At 36.0% G+C, this 23,740-nt stretch overlaps 1 protein-coding gene across 1 annotated transcript in view; it reads left to right on the forward strand.

Annotated features, from left to right (window-relative positions):
- The window catches only part of LOC107686721 (contactin-associated protein-like 2), a 401,917-nt gene that overhangs the window by 321,580 nt on the left and 56,597 nt on the right, over positions 1–23,740 (forward strand). The window contains exon 17 of the mRNA XM_016483827.1: positions 17,446–17,616. Coding sequence (XP_016339313.1) covers positions 17,446–17,616 — 171 coding nt within the window. The remainder of the gene's footprint in view (positions 1–17,445; positions 17,617–23,740) is intronic.

Below are 23,740 nucleotides of genomic sequence, written 5' to 3' on the forward strand. Positions count from 1 at the left end.
TACGGTATAATGGAGTGAGGTGAAATGGCGCTCAAGATTTGAAGCCTTAAAATGCGACAACGAAGTCTGGCATATCAAGCAGAATGGCTTTCCATTTCTTTCAACAAAAAAATATAAATCCTCCCATTCAGATAAAAATGTTCTGTGCTCATCTTCGTATTTACGCTTAGCTGTACGCTTCCCTGACTCTGCCATGACGATTGATACTAACGAACTTCACGTCAATCGTGTCAACTGGCTAACGTATGTTAAATCGCGTGAGAGGTTGTGTAAAAAAAAAAAGAAAGAAAATAAATAATAATACATATTGAAAATCCAAATTAAAAGTGTCCTGTTCATGAAATCCCTACATACAAATATTAACTTTTTTATATCCTTTGACCAGGTGGCACTGTGCCGAAACTACTCATGTGCCCTCAGGTCAAGCTTGGTATAACACGCTCCAAGTGTGGTCAGAATCCTCTAGAGGGTTGCGAAAAAAATGTCTATTTTTGTGCGAATTTTGTCAAATTCATTAACGCACTTTATGAGAATGGTTTGGTCTATCAGGAATCTCTTGATAACTTTTTGCCAGCATTGTCTTTTGTGAAAATAAGACAAACCATCTAATAAATTTTGCTTCCAGACCTTACACTTCAAAAGTTATTAGCAGAAATATGAGTGCAGATTTGGCCTATTGGTGGCACTAGAGAGTTAACGACTCCAAATTTGCTATGGTTAAAATTGAGACTGTCTTCTATCTGTGTACCAAATTTCATAACTTTCCCGCAAGCGGCTCTATGGACTGCTGTAGACTTCCAGAGCGGAAGAAGAAGAAAATGTATACAGTAGGTGCCTAAGCACCTTCGGTGCTTGGCCCCTAATTACTGTTTTTACTGTATTTTTTGACCAAATAAATGCAGTGTTGATGACAATAAGAGGCTTTTTTTCTGACAGTGAAGAGGTTAATAATCTGAATGACTTGTTAGTGGCTAGTTTTATTGCTGTTTTAGCAGTATCTGGTGTGTCCTTTTAGGTGTGCATATATTATATTATGCTTTCTTTGCAGTGGTTGTTGGCATAGTTGGTTAATTTGTAGTGGGAGTAATTTGTATTCTCACAGAGAGATGCACTTCAGTAGAAGCAGCTGGCATTTAATGGCAAAGTGTTTAATTTCTGCACAACCAGTGACAAACAGAATTGGCTACAAACTGACGCCATCGAACTAAGCTGGAAATTGGCATATCGGACTGTTCACATAAAAATATAATGTTAGTTTGGAAAATGTAATGTTTTGAAAAATAAATCATAATTTTTTCCATGTATAAATAATCTAATCAAGATTAATAAAAGAGTTCTACTGTTGTGATTAGAAATGTGTCCAGTCGTTTTTGTACTTGCTTAGATGCTCAAGAGAAGCCTTGGATTCAGTGAGTAGTTTAGTTAGTAGTTTAGTGCCCTCAAAACTTCAACACAAAAAAAAGGAAGATGGGTTTCTCATTTACTCAAATCAATTAATCTCCATTGCTGTGCCACGGCGTAGGACATACGCCATCATCTTCAGACAGGTTGCATAATTAATACTCATTAATATCCGAGAGAAGGAATAAAGATAACAAACAAAATGATGATTTAATGATGCATCTTGCCTGGCTATGATGTGCTGTGACTTCAGACCACTGGCTGCTTTGCAAATTAATCGAGATAGATAACCTGTCAGTATTAAAGGAATATGATACCCCCACCTAACGAAGCAGTTGCTAGAAATGATAAATTAGTGTGCCACGTGCAATGTGACGGCAATTCCGTGATATGTGAAAAATATTGCATACGTCTCATTACGATGCATTAGACATTTTACATCTGAGTAGTTTTCCTGTTTGATTGATAAGACTTATGTTCAGAATGGAATTATGGGACTCATGAATAACTACAAGACGTTTCATGGCTAAGTGAACGACATCGCTGATAGGAAGTTCCATCTTCATTGCAAAAAATATTGTATTAGCTGCAGTTAAAACCTAAATTTGGGGTCAGACTGGAATCCTATACTTTGGTCACGCTCCAACTGTGGCCAAATTGGATGATATTTGCATGGTCACAGTTTAAAATTAGAGTTTAACATCGTGCAGCTGGGGCCGTAGTCTATGAGTAGTTTGTCATTCAATTTAAAAATGATAAAAATTATGAAATGATGCTCTGAATAACTTGAGTTTGACTCAGTTTATCTTTCCAAAATGTCCTGTAATATCCTGCAAGCATACAGTTAAGATCCCTGACATTTTTCGACATATTGTCTGGGTGCAGTTATAGAAAATGGCTTAATTATGAAATAGAAATACTTACCGGGGAAAAAATCATTTGAACTGTTATGTCCCCTCAATTCCCAGCTCCCGGAGCCCAAAATACCATGAAATAAGCTGAAGTCACAAACTCTCACATTGCTAGCTTAGTATTTAACCAGAGATGATGCAAACAGGAGAGCTGCAGGTATACGATTAATCAAAAATAGCATTGATTCCAACTAGATCGACCAGTAAATTATCATCAGCGATGAGGATGTTCAGTGTTGCTTAGTTACTGATTCACTGAGCCATGGTGATGCTCTCTGTGCCGTTTCTCATGTGTTCGTGATTGGCTTACACCTGGAGACTAATGAAGGACTAATTCTGGATGTGATGTGTGTCGTATGCCCAAATTGCCAGAAAGTATCCTCACCTGATTGCATTAGGTCAGTTGAAGTCAGGAAGTAGCATTTCACCTCTGCATTCAGTCTTTTCTGAGGTGATGTCACTTTTACAATGCTTATGAAATCTATTAATATCACCCTGAGCCTCAGGTCTATTAGACACTGAAAGTGAATTGCATGTATAATAAAAGGTCCTTTTGTCTCCAGCTAAAAGGAAACCTGCTGTTTGTGTCATTATCAGGAAGTATACGCAAATGAAATCTGCAAGTAGCAGGTGAGCATGTCTTTACTGTGCATCAGCCTGAATTGCCTTTACTTAATATTACAATGAAGACTGTTGTTTGCAGGTTTTGTACAGTAGGCAAAAGAAACGGGTTAGTTGTCACATTTTACTCCAGTGAATATTTCTCAGATAAGTTTATTTTCAAAAGGCAGGTTCTTTTTTAGGTTCTCTTTCATATTTCCACCACTAATGTCCAGCAAAAAATACTTATATATATTATATATAATATATTTTATTTTATTTTATTTTATTCTATTTTAAGAAATAATACTTTTCAGCAAAGATGCATTAAATTGATTAAAAGTGACAGTAAAGATTTTTACATTGTTATTATTTCAAATAAATGCTGCTCTTTTGAACTTTCTATTCATCAAATAATCCAGAATCTATCATGGTTTCCTCCAAAAAATATTATTGTGAAATATTAATACAATTTAAAATAACTGTTTTCTATTTTAATATATTTTAAAATGCTATTCCTGTGATGTAAATCTGAATTTTTGACCAAATAAATGCAGCCTTGATGCTGACAGCATATGAGACTTTTAAAAAAATGTTATTGGCATTTTATAGGCTTTTCAACAAAATTTAAAGTGAAAAACTATTATGAAATACAAAATAATTCCTGAAAGAGCTAACATGTAAATAGTAACATGGAAAAATATCTAACTATTTTCTGGCCAACTGTAATTCCATTAAAAAACTGTACTAGATATGAAAGACAAAAAAAATGTGACCCAGACCTTAAGAAGTACTGTCTCTCCTTCAGTACATATATGATATATATATCTATAAAATAATAAATTACTGAGATGCATTCTGACAACCGGTCCCATCTCCTCTATTTATTTTGTTACCATTAGACTAATTATGACTCAGATCAGCAGTCCTGCTTTTAAAATTAATGTGATATTTACTTTCCTTAATCCTTCCATTTTTTTTTTCAATCATCCTATTTATTTTGCATTTAGAATGACGAATGATTTCCATTATAGGCCTGGTTTGCAGACTGTGAATGTTCCCTGCTAGATGAAAAGAACTCATCTGTGCCATACAATTTTAAAGCATCTCTTCAGAGCTGTTGACACAGAAAAGTTTCAGTAGGTGCTTGCTAACAACTCAGAAGTACACCTGACATTTGACATCATCGTTTGTGATAACAAATGACAGCTTCGCAATTTATGAGAAAAAGTTCATCTCATTCATAAGGTGTAATCAGCAGGGGTTCATATCCTCTTTAGAAAATAGACAATAAAAGAAAATACTTCTGTTCTTTGGGCTTGTTTATAGCACTGCCAAAGTTTGCCAATCAAACCGCAAAACAACATTTTTTTGCGGTTGTGTACAAACAATTTTTATTCACATTAATGAGCTCACGGTGTAATTTAGATTACAACTGGTTGCTGTCCGCCTGCCCTAGACCCAAACAAAGGTTAACTATCATAGTTAATGAGACGAGTGGAAAAATCTGACACTGTTCTGCTCAATTCATCACCGTGCCATGGGTAAACACTTTTTAATGACCTCTGATCCAGCCGTCTATTGTAAAGGTGCCATCTGGTGGACTGGCACCACATATCTTGTCAAATAATAGATGAGCAGCAAAATTAATTCTGGGGTTTAGCTGGATTTGAACGTTGTATACGTTCTGCTTCTGAGATTCTTATAAGAGCTTTAAAGTGTTTCAAATCGTGATTTTCATGCAGCTCAGTCAGACGTGATTAATTTATAATCAAAATATGACATTTATGATTTCACAAACCCTCCAGACTTGTCCAGCTATGTTCTATGGTCAGTTTTAGGTCAATTTAGTGTGTAAGAACAAATATCAGGAAAAAATATCAGGAACAGGCATGTTTTAGCTTGCACAAATCTTCACATTCTAACTTTCTGTCTGTGTGAGAACTCTCTCTAGCACCTCACCTGCTGGGTTGGAAAAAAAGGAAAGAGTATTTTTTCTAGACCAAAATGACCTCACACGTCCCAGGATCCTGTCAAAAGGGCATCATTGGATGCTGTTGAAAACCTCTTCACAGAAACACATGGCACCATTCACACCTGCAAAACACATTCTTCCCTTCGCTCACTTCACTGCTGGGTCAGTCCTCAGGGTGAAGCTGTGATTTGGGTTCACCGTGGAGAGCTTGCTTTGATGGGAAAGACTTCAGATTTTGCTGCATTTACAGTGCAGCAGTACCAGCTGACAGACCAAAGCCTTGTGCCGCTGCCTGTCTTGTTGGTGGCATTATAAACCAGACACTATATAGCCTCCGGTTGTTTTACCATTTTTTGATAGCTGTTAAAGATGGTACATCTTTTCTTTCCCCTCTTCCCCTGGTTGAAAATTATAACGAGGAGACATAATAGTTTGCAGAGTCCAAAATAAACTTTTAGCCATATCATTTTTACCTGTCATAAATATTTCTTTCTGGAAATATGACTGAAAAAGTCATTGGTCAAAAGAGCTACTAGGGAACTTGTAACAAATTCAGGGTCAGTTGTGGTTTTATTCACTCACCAAAGCCAGTTTTTGGCACTTGGTGCTACTGTACTGTAAGTGTTAATTTTGGACCCTGAAAGTGTGTGTATCTTAAGCTGTTGTTGGTGTGAAATATGTTCGCATAATGTTGATGCCAATGCAGGCCACAGTCAGAAGCTTAGATTTAGTCTCTTTTTGAGTTAAAGGCCTAGGCATTTGATATTGTGAACAAACTAGAAAAAACTATGGTCTCAACACAGGAATATCATGGAGACTGACAGCACCCAGAGTCAATAACAGGCCTGCTTACTGATCTGTCAGTCAAATGTCAGAGCACCAGCACCATGTAATTCAGTACAACTGGTTCTAATGCCTCCTGACCGCCAGGATATGACCTGAGATTGGAACATCTGTAAGGTCTGAGCATTTATTCTACATGGAAATCCAGTGTTTGTCCCTTCCTGAGTATAATGTTCAGTTCCTGTAAATGCAGTGTTGTGTTGATGGCTTCAGGTGTGGAGTTGATATATTGAGTTTTTCTTTCTCTGCAACAGGGACGTGTCCAAAACTCCATACACCGTAAACTGTGATTGGCCGTCTCCCAAGTCAGTGGTGGAACTTGCTTGATTTAGCTTCTTTGGTTTAAACTGGAGCGAGTAGCAGTGTAAAGAAATGAAAGTTGGGTCGCAATTTTGTTGATTTGCATGGCCGCATGAGCCTCTGCTGATCCATTAAATACGTTTTTAGATTATTTAAAAAATATATTATTACAAGTATTATTTATTATTAAAAAAAGAAGAAGAAGAAAGTAATGAATGGTAATTTAATGCAATTTAATAAACAAACTAAATTGATCATATATAAACACAGTAAAATATTGTATAGTAGAGTGAAAATTTATTTTCAGAAGAAAATACCAATACTCACATTTCTTAAATATATCTCAAATGTGATTTAAAAACAAAATTCTGTTTACACAATATATGCAAATACAATATTTTTATTATTTATTAATAGTATTATTATTATTATAATTTATTTATTTATTAATAGTAATAATAATAATAATCATCATCATTGTTAATTTTAAATGATATTCAACTATAGAAATTCCCGAACAGTAATAATAATAATAATAATAATAACAATAATAATTAATTTAAATGACATTCAACTATAGAAATTCCCTAACAGTAATAATAATAATAATAATCATAATAATAATAATAGTAATAATTGTTAATTTAAATGAAATCTAACTATAGAAATTCCCGAACAGCAATAATAATAATAATAATAATTGTTAAATGATATGATGATCAACTATAGAAATTCCCTAACAGTAATAATAATAATAATAATAATCTGTGTCACTTCAAAAATTATTCTAATATGCTGATCTGGTGCTCAAAAAAACATTTATTTTTATTATCAATGTATCAAGGTATTAACATCTTTTACATTACATTTAAAACATTTATGCTTCTTGCTACTGTGAGACTGCCTCTCATATGTGCCATTGTAAAATTTAGAAAAAGTCTGGACGCATCACTGCTTTGCTGTTGTTTACAGGTGTGGCTCATGCGGCTGGTATACTATAGTAGGGCTGTCTACTCCATTTGCCTGTACTAAGACAGGGAGACAGAAAGTGAGGAAGGTGGCTTTAAAGAAAGAGCAAGTGCTCAGTAAATGTCAGATATAAAGCGTGTGTGACGAAGACTGGCCTTTGTGTTTGGTCTCAATGGAGCCTACTGTTTAATAGAGACCTGAGAGAGCTTGTGATCATCCAGCCGGCACAGGAGTGGTCTAATATGTGCCCACTCACCACTGTGGCATCAACACGGCTGCAATTATGAAAGCGGGTTGAATCAAACACTGGTGTGTGTTTTGCTTTACCCCGTGCTGAGCGTTTGGCTTTACTGTCATGAGTGCTCACGCTCAGATGCAGAAGCGAAAATGGAAACACAGAGTCAAGTGAACGCTCATCACAGCTGCAGTTCAAATGTCTTGTTCGATAAGATGGAAATGTAATTGTGTTGCAGATGCATGAATGCCACTGATGATGATGTGGTGCAATAACCTTAACACATAGATAGACATTCAGACAACTTTGAAAGTATCAGATACAAAATCGAATTAAAAAAGATTATTTCTTTCTTCTCCAGAATGCAAAAGAAGATTTTTTTTTTTTTTAATGTCAAAAAAGGTGTTCCAGTGCATTAACTTGCGTTGTACTGATGACAAGTAAATTAATTAATTAATTAATTAAAAAATTTAAAATAAATCAAATCGAAATATCTTCTTTTACGTTCCACAGAAGAAATAAATTCATGCAGATGATTTGAAAATCTGGATATGATTTAGGGCTGCACGATTATGACAGAGATCATAATTGTCGATTATTCCCTTGAAATTGTAATTGCGATTATTAATTACAATTATCACAATTTACATTGAATGATGTTTATACCATTGTTTGATGCACCTGCATGCTGTATTTTTATATGAAAATAAACAAGCTGAAAACACTCTAACTGAAAAACTTTTAGTGCTTTTCTATTGTATTAAGCCTCAAATGTCAACTATACATCGGATTGGTTTCTTCTTTAAAGGGGTCATATGATGCGATTTCAAGTTTTCCTTTCTCTTTGGAGTGTTACAAGCTGATTGTGCATAGATAAGATCCCTGAAGACTAAAGTCTCAAAACCAAAAAGATATTCTTTATCAAAGTTAAGACTCTGCCACGCCCCCCTAAAACGGCTCGTTCTAACACGCCCCCACATATCTACCTCACTATGTGGAAATATTTGCGTAATGCCGCCCAAATGTTCACGCAAAGAAAGAAGGCGTGGTTTCAGTAACCGCAGTTAGTGTTTATACTAAAACTAAAATTAAAATAATTGGAAAAACCCTTAAGATAAACCCTTAAAAAAACGCATCTTAAGCACACAGAATAACATAAGTGGACTTTTAACGATTATGTAATTGTGGCAATTGTAATTGCGATTAGAAATTCGATTAATTGTGCAGCCCTACTATGATTGTTATTGGATTCAGTACAATTCACCAAAAATCAAACTTAAAACAGTTAACCTTTAACATTAATGCTTTTCAAAATACAAAAAAGTATTTATGAAATCACGCTATTTAAAACAAATATTGTAAAAGCAGTAAGACTTTAACAATAATGCTTTTCAACATTACAAAAAAAAGTAAATGTGAAACGCACTATTTTAAAAAATCTGGTAAAAACAGTAAATGTCGCTGATTTTTCTGAACCCTTCTTGAACAGAGGATCAGCCCATCTGACTTTCCTGTGACTTTATTTGGGCTGTACATATTTGGACCCCCTTATTTCCCTCATTTGGTGGCTCAGGGCTCTACAGTGCGACCATTTCAGTCGCATTTGCGACTGAAAACTACTGCGTGCGACTATGAAAACATATTTAGGAGCACCAGTGCGACTGACCAGATCTTCATCATACTTCAAAGGTTTCTACGTGTTTTTGCAGCGTTGAGTAATGTATCATAGACATATCTCATGAATCCTTTTATAAGCAAAGTGTAGACAGGGTGTAAATAAGAGATTCATTGCGCAGTGTAGAGAGCTTCGTTGATTATAAATGTGAGCTCGCGATGAGCTAAGATGAGTGACAGCTTTTAATGATTTTTAAGGGAGTTTGTAAATGTGATACTGATTTAATACAACAGTTAAATAGACAAGAAGTTAATATTAAGTGACTTACATTGTCTGACTATAACACTATGGTCTGATTTTGCTCTATTTCGTCGTCGAAAATAGCTTGAAAACAAAGTCACAGCTCAGCCGCTGCGCATCTCCATTCAAACCCAGCGGTGTCTCGTTTATGAATGAACTGCGTATTTAAACGAATCTAGTGAGTCAGTGATTCATGATTACCCATTCATAAATACTGTCACTTGCTTCATTCCTGAATGATTCAGCTGTTCGAATTAATCAATTGAATGAATGATTCAGTGATAAAATCAGTGACAAGCGCTCCTAAAAAGAAAAATAAGCGTAGAGCCCTGTGGCTGTTAACACATTTCAGAGCCGTCACACTCCTGGGGTCTGTATAAGGTAAACAGCATCTGTGCTGCTGATAAATGAGCTGTCTGTCACATGTTTGCTTTTATCACCCCAATTGAACAGCACTGAGGTCCACTTGCTTCATACCTTCGTTTCTTAGAGTGAAAACCCAGAAGAATCCTTTGGAAAACAAATAAGTACTTTAAGTGGGAGATACACTTACTAATATTTTTTTTTTCTTTCAACCAGTAAGCTGCTTAAAAGAATAGCTCACCCAAAAATTAAAATTAGCTGAAAATTTACTCAGCCTCAAGCCATCCAAGATGTAGATGAGTTTGTTTCATCATCCAAACAGGTTTGGAGAAATTAAGCATTACATCACTTGCTCACCAATGGATCCTCTGCAGTGAATGGGTGCCGTCAGAATCCGAACAGCTGATAAAAACATCACATCACATCACATTTTGATGTGAGAGGACAACAAAAATGATACATTTCCCAACGGAACAGCTCATCTACATCTTGGGTGGCCTGAGGGTGAGCAATTTTTCAGCAAATTTAATTTGGAATTTAACTCTTCATTTAAGCTAAAGGTGCTAAAGCTGAGATACAAACTGCTGAACCTCTGGCAAATTACACATTGAGTTTAATGTCAAAGTTTAAAATAAAAAGACTGACATAGTATTTTCTTGCCAAACGTACTTTGATAATCTTAGAAAAATCATTTTACAGCGCAATTTATAAGCCCCATAACCATAAAGGTGCTTTGGATATGAATTACTAAATGAAGAATAGTAAAACTTGAATCAAAGTGGTGAAAACTTTATTTCTAGGTCTGTCACGGCCATTCACCCTCCTGCGGTCCTTCAGCTGTTCATGGGTCACGGTCATGTTGCATGGTGAACGCTTTTGCAACTTCCACCTTCCTGGCTGAAGGTTGCAGGTTGTTTACTGTATGTTGTATCATCCATCTTCCCCTCAGTGCTGACAAACACTCCCTGTTCCTGCCTAAGAGAAAAACAAGATGCTGTTATCACTACACTTCACTGTAAAAATGCTGCTTTTTGGAGTGTAAGATATGTTGGGCCTTCGCCTGATGTAAGCTTTTGCAAAACACTCCAGTTGCAGAATTTTATAGTACTTTAGCACAGCATAAATAACACTCTATGTGGTAAATAACACTCAACACCGTTGTGATATTGCTTAGAAAAGATCTGTGCTTTACTATAAAGGATGCAGCTGCTTCAGAATTGCTGTCAGTCTGTTTGTAGGAGGCCTGATAACGCTGCACTATGCTCCACCACTTGAAGCTATTGAAGTGATTTTATTCTCTCATTTTTTATTTTAAGTTGTTGCATCTGTCAAGTTGTAGCAGATAGTTTGCTTCAAAACACACTTCCAAGCTGTGAAATCCTCTAGAAAGCTGCTATTGTTTGCATGTTTCACAAAATTATACACTACCATTCAAAAGTTTGGGGTCAATAAGATGTTTTTGAAAGAAGTCTCTTATGCTCACCCAGCTACATTTATTAGATACAGTAACAAAAATGAAATTGGAAATATTATTACAATTGAAAATATTTTAGCAAAGCAAAATTTTCAGCAGCCATTACATTCACAAATCATTCTAATATGCTGATTTGATACTCATATCAAAAATAAAATATTACTTATTATTATCAATGTTAAAAACAGTTGTGCTGCTAAATATTTCCGTGGAAACCTTTTTTGTGAACAGAAAAGAATAGAATTTATTTTAAATATAATTTTTTGTAACATTTTTAAAAGTCTTTACTATCACTTCAAAGCATCATTTGCTGAGTAAAAGTATTAAGTTGTTATGGAAAAAGCATGGATATTGTTATTTTGGAATACAATTTATTTTAGGGATATCATATCATAGGTATATTGATATATAAATAGATCATCTTTTTAAATAAATTATTTAATAGTTAGAAATTGCTTTTTGCTCTTTGCTTTCTCAATAAAATTATTTTTAATAATTCTTATATCGATATACATGTCAAGTATCAATAAACATATGACTGAAAAGTTATGAAAAAAAATCAAGGAAATTCATTGGTCAAAAGATCTACTGTTGGGACCTTGTAATAAAGTCAGCGGCCAACTGCAGTTTTATTCACTCACCAAAGCCAGTTTGTTTGTTATTTTTATTTGTTTTAGTTTATTATTAGGCTTTTTGTTTATGAATGTAAAAACTATTGACTGTACATGTAAGAAACCGACATTACCAGCAACATCTGTGGATTTGGCTCTGGCCCTGGAATTGCCTCTAGTTTTATATCCACGTCTGCTATCACATCCCCATTTAAAGGCAAATCTGCTCTAAAGCGTTGACTCATGTTGGTTCCTCAAAGGAACAGTTTTCCTCTGTGCTGTCCAAAAGAACTGCTGTTATCTCCAACTTTACAAGTTTCGCTCTTTGGCATAGGGAACATGCTACTGTAGCTGAATGAAACATTGGCAAACAGTAACGCTCAGTCAGCGAATTAATAATCAGCATGCATTTGTCATCTGAAATATACTTTGCATGTCTACACCATCCCTTACCAACATTATGCATCAATGTAAATCTGTTTGAAGTGCTTCACAGCCGAACACCTCAGCTGTCGTTGTCCTTGACTCTGTTAAAGCGAAATGCTCAAAGAACGTCCAAACATTCATTCACTTTTGTCACAGATCAAGAACACTCCAAATCTTATTGAATCGGTTAAAAAATCACATCTGGACATCACTCAAAACTCCTAACCGAAAAAAAAACAACAATCCTAACCAGAAGTGACACGCGTGAAATTGAGATGCTTTGAAACAATCTGTGTAACATTCCATTTCAAACACAAGATTGTAATCCTTCACTGAGGAAGTACAGCGAGGCTTATCTACAGAGTGAACTGTGAATTGTTTCACTGCCTTTTGCTGCCTGGCGAGAGCAATATTTAATCAGCCACATCTACTGCCTTATTAGACTGATTTAAAAAGGGCCCACGTCGTTCCAAAAAACACCAGCTCCCATTGAAAATTCTGCAAATCGGCGAATAATTAAATGAGTATGCTCTGGAACATTGGGTGTTAATGGACGGAGCTTTAAGGACAGACTGAGAGTCTTGCATTCAGCAAGCTTGAATAAAAGAGCTGTTCCTGTGCTGCTGTGATAAGCCCAGACCTCCCTTATGGGCGCGTGAACGTCTCCGCTTCTCCTCCTACTCCAGTCGCCACAGAAACACATTGGTCAATTATTCGCAGAACAAGTGAGTACAGGGACAAATAAGCATTGGGTGAAGTTTAGTAAGTTTTTTTGTTTGTATAGAAAGAGAATTATGGGATCTAGGTGGCTGTGAGAAAGAAAAGGAGCAGGACCTTGACTTCCCTGGCATTCAGTGCTGATGGAGTGAACAATTTTTGCAGGTACACACCAGTAGCTTTATACTGCAGTGATGCTGAATCTGCAAAAATGTAACTACTTGCAGTCTGAAGTTGTGTGATATGGATATAAAGACAGTCTTTTTATTGCATTGTCTTTACTGGATGCATGCAAGGACTAACTTGTGGCTTGAGCAGTGCAGAACTATTCACAATAAATCATTATGAGCCAGTTCTTTTAATGAATCAGTCGAAGACATGCTGAAAAAGTCCAAATGAATCACTCACTATATCTGACAGTGGTTCCTATCCTTTTACTTAAAGAGATAGTTCCTCCAAAAATGAAAATTCTGTAATTAATTTCTTACCCTCATGTCGTTCGAAATCAATGAGCTTTGTTCAACTTCGAAACACAAATTAAGATATTTTTGACGAAATCTGAGGGTTTTCTGGCCCTGCATAGACATCAAGAGAACTACAACATTCAAGGCCCAGAAAGGTAGTAAGGACATCTTTAAAATAGTCCATGTGACATCAGTTTTTTTGTGCGCAGAGAAAACAAAAATAATGACTTTATTCAACAATTTCTTCTCTTCAGACTAACCGGGACTTGTCACGACACATATATTGTTACTATTTAGTTTTTTTGATTGCTTCTATTACCCTCATTTATAAGTTGCTTTTGAATAAAAGCATCTGGTAAATGATTAAATATAAATTTATTTAAAGGGGTCATATGATGCTGCTAAAAATAACATTATTTTGTGTATTTGGTGTAATGAAATGTGTTTATGCGGTTTAAGGTTCAAAAAACACATTATTTTCAACATACTGTACATTATTGTTTCTCCTCTATGCCCCGCCTTTCTGAAACGCGTCGATTTTTATAAAGCTCATCGGTCTGAAAAAGCGAGGTGTGCTGTGATTGGCCAGCTATCCAGTGCGTTGTGATTGGCCAAATACCTCAAGCGCGTGACGGAAATGTTACGCCCCTCACCATATTGTGATGATGCCCTGTCAGGCCGGAGCGATGATTCAAAAACATGAAAACCCATTATAAACGAGGCATTCGTTGCATCCAGTGGGGACATAATTATGGATTATAATGACTTATACTGTCTTTTTACACATTGCGTTGCATCGCGGCTAGCGTGAGGAATGGCCGGAGGGTTAGAGTAAGCAGAGGTGGGTGGGCTTGAGAACGGCACAGCCGGCGATTTCGACGAAGGAGCGTCTGGAAGGACATGTGACGACCCCGGGCTGGAATCCGCTTAGTCCACGGTGAAAGCCGATCTGGCGTTACAAAGCGCAAAGTTGTAGTATTTCCTCAGCAACCAGCACGGATCAGCTCCAGGCATGACGAAGCAGATATCGTCCTCTTTTGGAAGACCAAACAAAGTAGTTTCGCTTTCACAACGAAGCACACAGCGTCTTTACGACATGGCAGCGGCAACAACAAAACTACAGCGAGAATAAAAGTTACGCCTTCTTTCTTTGCGTGAACATTTGGGCGGAGTTATGCAAATCTTCCCACATAGCGACGTAGACATGTGGGGGCGTGTTAGAACGAGCCGTTTTAGGTAGGCGTGGCTGACTCTTAACTTTTATAAAGAATATCTCTTTGGATTTGAGACTTTAGTCTTTGCAACTTTACAGATCTTCTTTATGCACCAAGAGCTTATAACACTCCAAAGAGAAAGGAAAAATTGAAATCGCATCATATGACCCCTTTAAGCATATATACAGTAATATAGTTAAAAACTTCTGATTTATATGAATGCATGGTTACTTTTGCACGGCTATCAATGGAGAAATATGCTTTTTTGCAATGTTATAGTTCCTTTTGATGCTAACCAGCTAAACTTTGACCCATTGAAATGGCAAGCAATACCTTGAATTAAAAGTAAAGCTGAAATAGTATTTCAACTTCAAAAAACTTTTTTTTTACAGTGTAGTCTCTTTTTCTGTTTCTCTTTGTTTCCATCTGTCTTGAGATGACATCATCCTCTAATATCTCTCCGGTCCGTTGTCGCAATGTTCCTCTCCATCACATTCTGTTTATTCCCTCCTTACATCTTTTATTCTCTGTCTTCTGCTCTCCTCCTTTCCATACAGTTGTGTTTTATGCACGACATTAGAGCAGAGAGCGCTGACGTTATTTAGCTTTCTGATTTAAAGCACATGAGTCACAGTAAATGTCTAGGGATAAATCTGATCTCAGTCATTATTAATGACAATGTGTTTGTGTCTGTCACTCTGTGTTTGTGGTTTAGCATTTAGCCAGTAGCTGAGCACAAAAATATTTCAGTCAGACATTCTGCCATTTATTTATTACGACATTGTTGAATATGGGACAAAAGTGCCTATAAACGATCCCTGCTGAACTTCCAAGCTAGTTTGAAACTGGTTTAGCTAGTGGGCCAGCATGGTCTTTCTGCTAAACCTGGTTTTGCTGGTTATAGTTACCTATTGTCTTCAAGTTATTATTATTTTTATTTATTTTTTGATCTGTTGTCTTTAAAGAAGGAGTGGCACCAGGGCTTGAAAACGGAAAAAAAAATCCAATCGGTTCACTCCAAGCAGAATCAATATTTTAAAGTTTCTGTTCCTGCGTTCCTCTGTATTATTATCGTTCCGAAACCGGTTTGCCTAGAAAAAATACCAGTTAATAATGTTATTTTTAAAACATTTTCTTTGCATATAATAATAATAATAATAATAATAATAATAGCCTAATAATAATATTAATAATAATAATATTAGTACAGCATTTTCTTTACTCAAAAAAACAAACATCTACTCAAAAAAAAAAACAGGAAGAGATCTGGTATCTTTACCCACTGCAAATACAGTGTCATCTTTTCTAGATTTTGGCCAAATTATAGGCTACTAAACATAAGAAAAAAATCTGTTAACGCTTTAAAGACATTAAAGTATTTTTTAAGATATTTTAAAATGTTTGCTGCATTGTTAAAAAAATGCTACTCGTTTAAAATTGCGTTTTGAGAGGGAAAAAAAAAACATAGTCTAAGTCACGTAGGCTCACATTCGCATTTTATTATTAGGCTACATTCAGAAATAATGTGCTAAAATGCCGGTAAAGCAAAATGTTTACAAACATCATAAACACCATATATATATATATATATATATATATTAGGGTGACCAGATCTCTCATGGTTCAATACGGGACGGGAAGGGGGGGGTGATATATGACCACAATATGAGAAATTTTATTTATAATTTTATATATATGCACACACACACACACATACCACACGTACGTAATTATTTATTATATAAAAAAAAGAAGCAATGTTTGTGGAAAGCATGATACATTTTCTAAAGATTCGTTGATGAAAAGAAAGCTTAAAACAACAGCAGTTTGTAACAATACAGATGTCTTGAATGTTACATTTGATCAATTTAATGCAGCCTTGCTGAAGTATTCGTTTCTTCTTCAAAAAAAAAAAAACTTTTGACCCCAAATGCATTATAAATATGACTGGATATTTGTTTTTTTCTTTGTTTGTTTTTGTTTTTTGCAGTTAAATTTTTACTTTATTTTATTTGGGTAGTTTTTGGAATTAGTTTTTTTTAATTAGAATTAAGCTTTGTGACATCTTAACCTGCACAAAAAGCACATTTACAGAGTTTTTAGTTAGTTTGTTAATTTTCCTTTATGGAAGGTCTTTAGCCCTAATCATGAATTTCTGATTTCTTTCTAAAGAAGCAGGTGAATGCATTTTCTTATGCAAAATCCAGCAAAAGCCAACATCCAAAACAGCATACTTGTCAACAAGAATTATACGCCAGTATGCAGTGTAGCAAATGTTAGTTTTTAATTGTACAAGGAGATATTTCACCAGAATGATGAACGGGAGCTGGCATGTTATCACCCACACATGCACCCACACGTTAAAACCAGCCACAGATTGTCTAATAACTGTCCACTGCAAAGCTCTGGAGATATTCAAGCTAAACATAAGCTTGCTTGATTGATCTCTCACTTTATCCCTCAGCTCAGCTATCCCCCAAAATATCCCCCTTTACCTGAAAAACGCACTACTCATCATCTTAGAGAGAAATTACACTTTATTTTTGTCTCTTCCACTCAGATAAGTGGCTGTATTACATGATGGGTGGGGGTCAAACCACAAGAGCATCGGAAAGGGAAGATGTTGGCAAGCTGGCTTTGAAATAACTCTTAGGCACCACACACTCTCCATTCCCCTACAGATGGTGCACTTCCACTCAGATTTGTGACAAGAGTTGACTTGTATGATTGAATTGTTGTTTTCCTCATGTTTGGTGGTTTCCTCCTAAGTGTTTTTTGATGATACAGGTCACTTCTCAAATGTTTTTTTGAGTACATGAGACCTCTGAAGACTGGACACAGTGCAGAATACAGAATCAGGCAATGCAATAAGTCATTTTGTGTCAGTGAAAGCTTTGCTTTTGTGAATTTCATGGTGGTTTAATGCGGTTCAGGTTCAGATATTGGATAAAAAGGACCTTGACTGCAGACTTCAGAAGCAGAACTGTTGAAACTTACATTCGGCCTGTTCTTTGGTCTGTTTTACAGGAAGCTACTGGAATGCAGCGTCATTCAACACGCCATCCTCGTACCTGCACTTCTCCACTTTCCAAGGAGAAACGAGTGCTGATATCTCATTTTACTTCAAGACCTCTGCTCCCTATGGCGTGTTCCTGGAAAACCTTGGAAACACGGATTTCATCCGTCTGGAGTTGAAATGTAAGAGCCTGACTCATGTTATCGTTGTTTCTTCCTGGTTTTTTTTCATCCCTTTCTCTAGACTCTGTCTGTCTGTCTTGCTGCTCGCTGAATCCCTTGGTTGTGCGCTTACTGCTGTGAAGTGTGATATTTGAAAAGAGAAAGTGCTGAGCAGGCACTTTAGAAATTTTGCCTTGAATCATTTGCTCACCAGTGGATCCTCTGCAGTGAATGGGTGCTGTCAGATTGAGAGTCCAAACAGCTGATAAAAACATCACAATAATCCACAAGTAATCCACACAACTCCTGTCCATCAGTGAATGTCTTGGGAAGTGAAAAGCTGTGCGTTTGGAAGAAACAAATCATTTTAAAAAATCATTAAAGAGTTTTAACTTTAAACTGCCACTTGTCCAGAATACAAGAAATGATGAAATGACAAAGAAAAGTCTGTTTGCAGCACTGATTACAATACATTCGCCGCACATGTTCAGCTGATTGTTCTCTATTGAATACAAATGGAAGCTTAAGAAAAAGAAAACACTGCCGAATTAAAATACTTTGCGTAATTGCTCATAAATGTCTATTTACTGACAATTTACAGCCTTTTTCTGCTAAAAAATGCCTAGATTATACATGAAGCAGCATAACTGAGGATTTGAATTGTACGTTGTGTAAAAAAAGAAGCAAAAGAGGCGAATCTCTTTCTTGCAGATCGAGTTTTCACCCCATAAGCCGAGCTGGCTGCTCCTTCACACTGTTTACTGCACAATAGGCAATACAGAGCGCAAAAATACACCATTGCGGATTAATCTTGTGTTGCATGCAGTGTTTCATGCAGTGTTTCAAGTGGCTCATTGTTGCAGAACGATTTTTTGCTCTGTAATGTATTACTCAAATGTCTGTGTAAATCTTTAAATGCTGTTGTTATGTGCTTTGTCTCCCATTTCTGCACCAGTCGATTGTTCCAGTCTTACCTAGACTGAAGGCCAGAGGAGAAAAGAACAGATTCAGATTTTACATAGTCAATAGCTAATGGTTTTTATGCAAACACAAACATACAGTAAATGTTTTTATTTATTTTTGGACCTAAATGATAAAAAAGTCTAATAATTTATTTTACACCTTAATGTGTTTGTTCATATATCCTCTCAGAGGTGTTCATCAGATAAAAAATAATCACAGCAATAATGTCTTTGTGTCGCTCTGATTGGCTGATTGCTCTGTCAGTGTCATAACACACATTTATTGTGTTCAGAGCCAGTCTGCAAACAGGCCTGAATGAATCAACCTGGTGAAAATGGATGGACTGATTACAAAATAAATAAGTCGCCACTTTTGGTCTCATGCAAATCAAATGAAATTATTTGAAAATACATTCTGTGGGCACAAATTTAGTAACTGTTAAAGATATAGCCAAAGCAACATTTACTGACAAATAAAAACTTTCAAATGTAGATTATTTAAACCATGAAATATACTGGTATTTACTTATTTGTTTGTTTCTGTTTTGTCTTGTGTTCAGATTTATTTTTTAAATATATTTTATTAGATTATATAAGATTATTTAAACTATTATATACATAACTGGATACTTTATACTGGTGTTATTTAATACTTAATTTATATTATAATATATTATATTATATTATATTATATTATATTATATTATAATTTTATAAACTTCACAAAGACTTTGAAATATCCTGGTATTTAGTTAGTTAGTTTCTGTTTTGTGTTCACCTTTATTTTTTACTATATTTTATTAGATTATTTAAACTATTATTATATACTTGATGAGAGATTTTGAAATATCCTAGTGTTAATCTATTATGTTTTATATTATATTATATATTATATTATTTAAACTTGAGATTTTGAAATACTGTGGTATTCACGAATAGAAAATAAATATAAACATAAAAAAATATTATCATTGGTTATTGGTTGCCTGGTGATAGTGTAGTGTCTCGTAGCTGTGTTCTATGTGTGTCACTGATTAAAAGTTATATTAAAAATGTCTTTATGTTAATGAGTGTTTATGAATACTGTGCTCTGGTAGCAGGAAATCGTTCCTTCATTTTTTTACACCCTCACACACACACACACACAATCCTGAGCCAGGAGTGTGTTCTCCAGCCGTCTCCCCAGGCACTGGTGTATCTCTCAAGGGCTCTGAAGACGCACACGGAGGGAAGGAAAGCTGCTTAGTGGCTCCATTTGTCAAATTCACATGTCCTGCAGTCTCCCTGTCCTCATCTCAGGGGCACGAGGGAACGCGAGGGTTACAGTGAGGCAGAGGACGTCACATTCCCTGCTCTCTCATTTACACACATTCCTGAATCCATACATAACCCATTATTTTTACACCCTGCTGCTTTACCCTTCCTTTGGACTGGGAGAAGCAAATCTTGTTCTGTTCCCTCCATTCTTAAATAAAAACAGAAAAAAAAGCTTCAGGTGAGACCGAGCAGAGAGAACAGCGACTCGCTTAGTGCTTTCTCAGAGGCTGGTGATAGCAAAACATCAATCACTTGATGAAGGAGTGAAGGGAGAGAGACGGCCAGCCGGGCATTATGCATACAGCACATGTAAAAGTCTGCAGGCCTGTCCGGGGAGAAGACGGCACTGAGTGTTTGTGCTGCTAGCAGGGCACGGATGCATACAAAGTGGCCCTGAATGAGCCTGGCATGATCGGAATATGGAGGAAACAGGAAGGCATTAGAGGTTATTGCTGCTTGTTTTGCCCCAGCAGTGCCACGGCCCTCCAGAGAGCAGAAGGTTATTGGCATCAGAGATCACTGAGGGTCTCCACATGACAGATGTGCTGCCTTTCCATATTCAGCTCGAGACTCTGCGTATTAGTGAAGGCTGGTGTGTAGGAAAGAAAAATTACAAAATAAGATCACATAAATATTTAATTATGTTCCCTAGAAAGCAGTGAGATTCAATGGAGACTTTTGCTCCTGCTTCTCAGATTGACAACCTGGGCAGTCTGCTATCAAAACCCCGAAAATTACTTATTAAATATGATGTCATGTGATTTAAATATATGAACTCAAACATTTATTTTCACATTTCTGAGACCAAATTATGTGACTTAGGCTACCTATTAGTTTTATAGCTTAATACATGTTAAAATTTGTCTTAATTGCATGTATAGTTTTATTTCTTTAAAGTATATTATATTATATTATATTATATTTTTAAAAAACAGTTACATTGTGAAATATTATTGCAATTTAAAATGTTAATGTTTTCTATTTTAATATATTTTAAATATGTAAATTAAATGTAATTTATTCCTGTGATGACAGCTGAATTTTTAGCAGCAATTACTCCAGACTTCAGTGTCACATGATCCTTCAGAAATCATTCTAATATGCTATTTGATACTCAAGAACAATTTTATTAATATGAATGATGGAAATAGTTGTGCTGCTTAATATTTTTATGCTGTAATAGTTTTTTCAGTATTACAGATTCTTTGATGAATAGAAGAACATCTATTTGAAATAGAAATCTTTTTTGCAGCATTATAAATGTCGTTACTGTCACATTTTGTGAACAAAAATATTAATCTCTTTTAAAAAATAGATATTGCTGACTAAAGAAGTATTCCGGCCCGAAGTCAATATTGGTATCCCAAAATAAAAAATGCAATACTCTTTGGTCCCAGTAGTGGCATAGAAATTACACACTTTACCATTTTTCTGATGTTTTATAGAGAATAGAGAGAGCAGAACTGATCTAAAAAGTTGGGAAAGACACATTAAAAACCTCATCAGCCTGTCTCATGAATATTAATTAGGTGTAACATTCACCCAGTAGTTCTAAATAATTGAAGCCAAGTGGGTTCTAGCTGTATTATTAAAGAACAACTATGCTAAGCACAATGATCAAAGACGTCAATCTAGCATGTTTACTTTGCAAAACAATTAAAAAGAGCACAGACGGATTTACCACTCACCATTTGCGTGTTCATTCAGGCTACTGCCATTCGGTCGTAAAGCCATTGTATACAATTATCTCCCAAAAAGTTGAGAGTGGTCAAACTTAGAGAGTTTCAATGATTCCTATGCCCCTGAGAGAGGACGGTGAAGTAAAGAGAGCAAAAACAAAGTTCAAGAGTGCATGTGTGCTGTTGTGTGTGTGTATCAGTGTCTGAGTCTAAGCCTCTGTGTCTAAGCTTGTTGACCGCACTGGTAGGTCATCTACAGCGGCACCCAGCGTAAACACTCCAGAGCTTTTCTCTAAAGCTGGATATTCACCTTCTGCATGAATCCTTCCTGAAAAGAAGAGTAATCAGGTCTGGCTGCAGGCCTGTGTGAGATTAAGAGTGCGTTGGGGCCAGATGTGTGTGCGTGTGTGTAGGCAGAGGAGCAGATTGTGAAATTGAAGCTCTCCGCCTTTTTTTTTTCTAGCCTTCCATTATGTTGCATCGATTTATGCCCTGACTCCTAATCCTACTTCCTTATTTTGGCCTGCCTGGTTTTCTTCAGTTACGGCTCAAAACTGAGGCCTAGTGAAATCCACTCAGAGCATGAAATGGGTGGAGGGCACTGCGTTGGGTTACTGTCGAGTGGGAGTTTGATTTCAGTTATACATCTAGATCAGCTGCCCTCTGGGTTCTGGCTTAAAGTTAATAGTCTTTTTAAAAATCTGTTTTATGCATTATTTAGAGTGTTAAGTGTTAAGAATATTGTCTTTTTATGTCAGATATTTTAGTGATTACTCTAACATTATGTAATTATGTTTTGTTATGTTTAATTATTTAACAAAACGATGTTTTTCATGCTGTGTGAATGTAGCTGTGTAAAACACACATGCTGGTGCCCTTGAAATTGTTCTGATGGTCTTGAACAGAAAGAGCACAGAATGAAGCAGTTAATGTCAAATTAAGTACAGTAAGTGTGTTAATTGTTGAATAAATTAAATATACTTAAAGGTGCAGTAGGAGATCTCGGAAAATGCTAACTTTAGCCTGATAGCACTGAAAGCGAACGTCCCACCTTCCCTGCAAATTGCCGTCCAAAACCACGCCCCTTGAAAGCATATACGCACACAGACCAGAATACCAGAGACAACATTACTACAATACATCATGGTCCGGTTTCACAGACGGGGCTTAGACTAAGCCAGGATTAGATCATAGTTCAATTAAGACATTTAAGCAATTTTTATAAACATGCTTAGAAAAAAAAACATTACTGGTGTGCATCTTGAGACAGAACAAAGGCACTGATAGATTTTAAGATCAGTCAGTGCAAGTTTCTTTCAGTTGAAACAGCTCAGACTTACATTTTAGTCTAGGACAACGGTGAGAAAACTTTATAGTACAGTTAGTAAAAGTACTACAATACCAGGAAGGAAGATCAGGTTGTTGATGTTTGCCTGCCATTCTCGCTCTGTCTGCAATAGCGTACGTGACCGCGCTGATGACGTATCCTATCTGTGCGAACAGGGTGCGCAGAAATATGCAAATACATATGTTGACAGGCAGGTAGGAAAGTCAATCAAAAAGCTCGGAAAAGCAAAGTACTTAACGATTACTTAAGTACTTTGCGAGAACGAGAACTTAATGATTGCTATCGGGATGTGAAGAGACTTTCAACCAGCATAACAAAAAATGTTTCTGAAAACAATCCCCTATTGCACCTTTAATTATGGAAGCCTGTTCCCACCACGGAATAAAAAATAAAAGAGGTAATTGTGACTTTTTATCTCTTTTTATCTTTCACAAACGTTTTTCTTACAATTGAGTTTACAACTCTCAATTTTTTGTTGTTGTTGGTACCGCCACAGAATAAAATTTTAAAATGTAATTGCGACTTTTATGTCACAGTTCTGCCTTTTTTCTCGCAATTGCGAGTTTACGTCTCACAATACAGACTTTTCTTCTCAGAACTGCAAGCTTCTGAGTTTATATCAATTCTGAGTTTGTCTTGCAAATCTAAAAAAATAAATCACAGAATTGCAAGGAAAAATGTCATAATTGTGAGATAAAAAGTCACAACTCTCAATTTTTTTACCGCCACCGAATAAAAATACAAAATTAAGCATATATATTAAGCATTAGTTCTGGCAGGTCACGTGAGTCAAGCTTGCATCGGCTGACTCTCAGCTGATCACATCTACCTATAGGAAT

Source organism: Sinocyclocheilus anshuiensis, unplaced genomic scaffold (genome assembly GCF_001515605.1).
Source record: "Sinocyclocheilus anshuiensis isolate Anshui unplaced genomic scaffold, SAMN03320099.WGS_v1.1 scaffold990, whole genome shotgun sequence".
Taxonomy (NCBI): Eukaryota; Metazoa; Chordata; class Actinopteri; order Cypriniformes; family Cyprinidae; genus Sinocyclocheilus; species Sinocyclocheilus anshuiensis.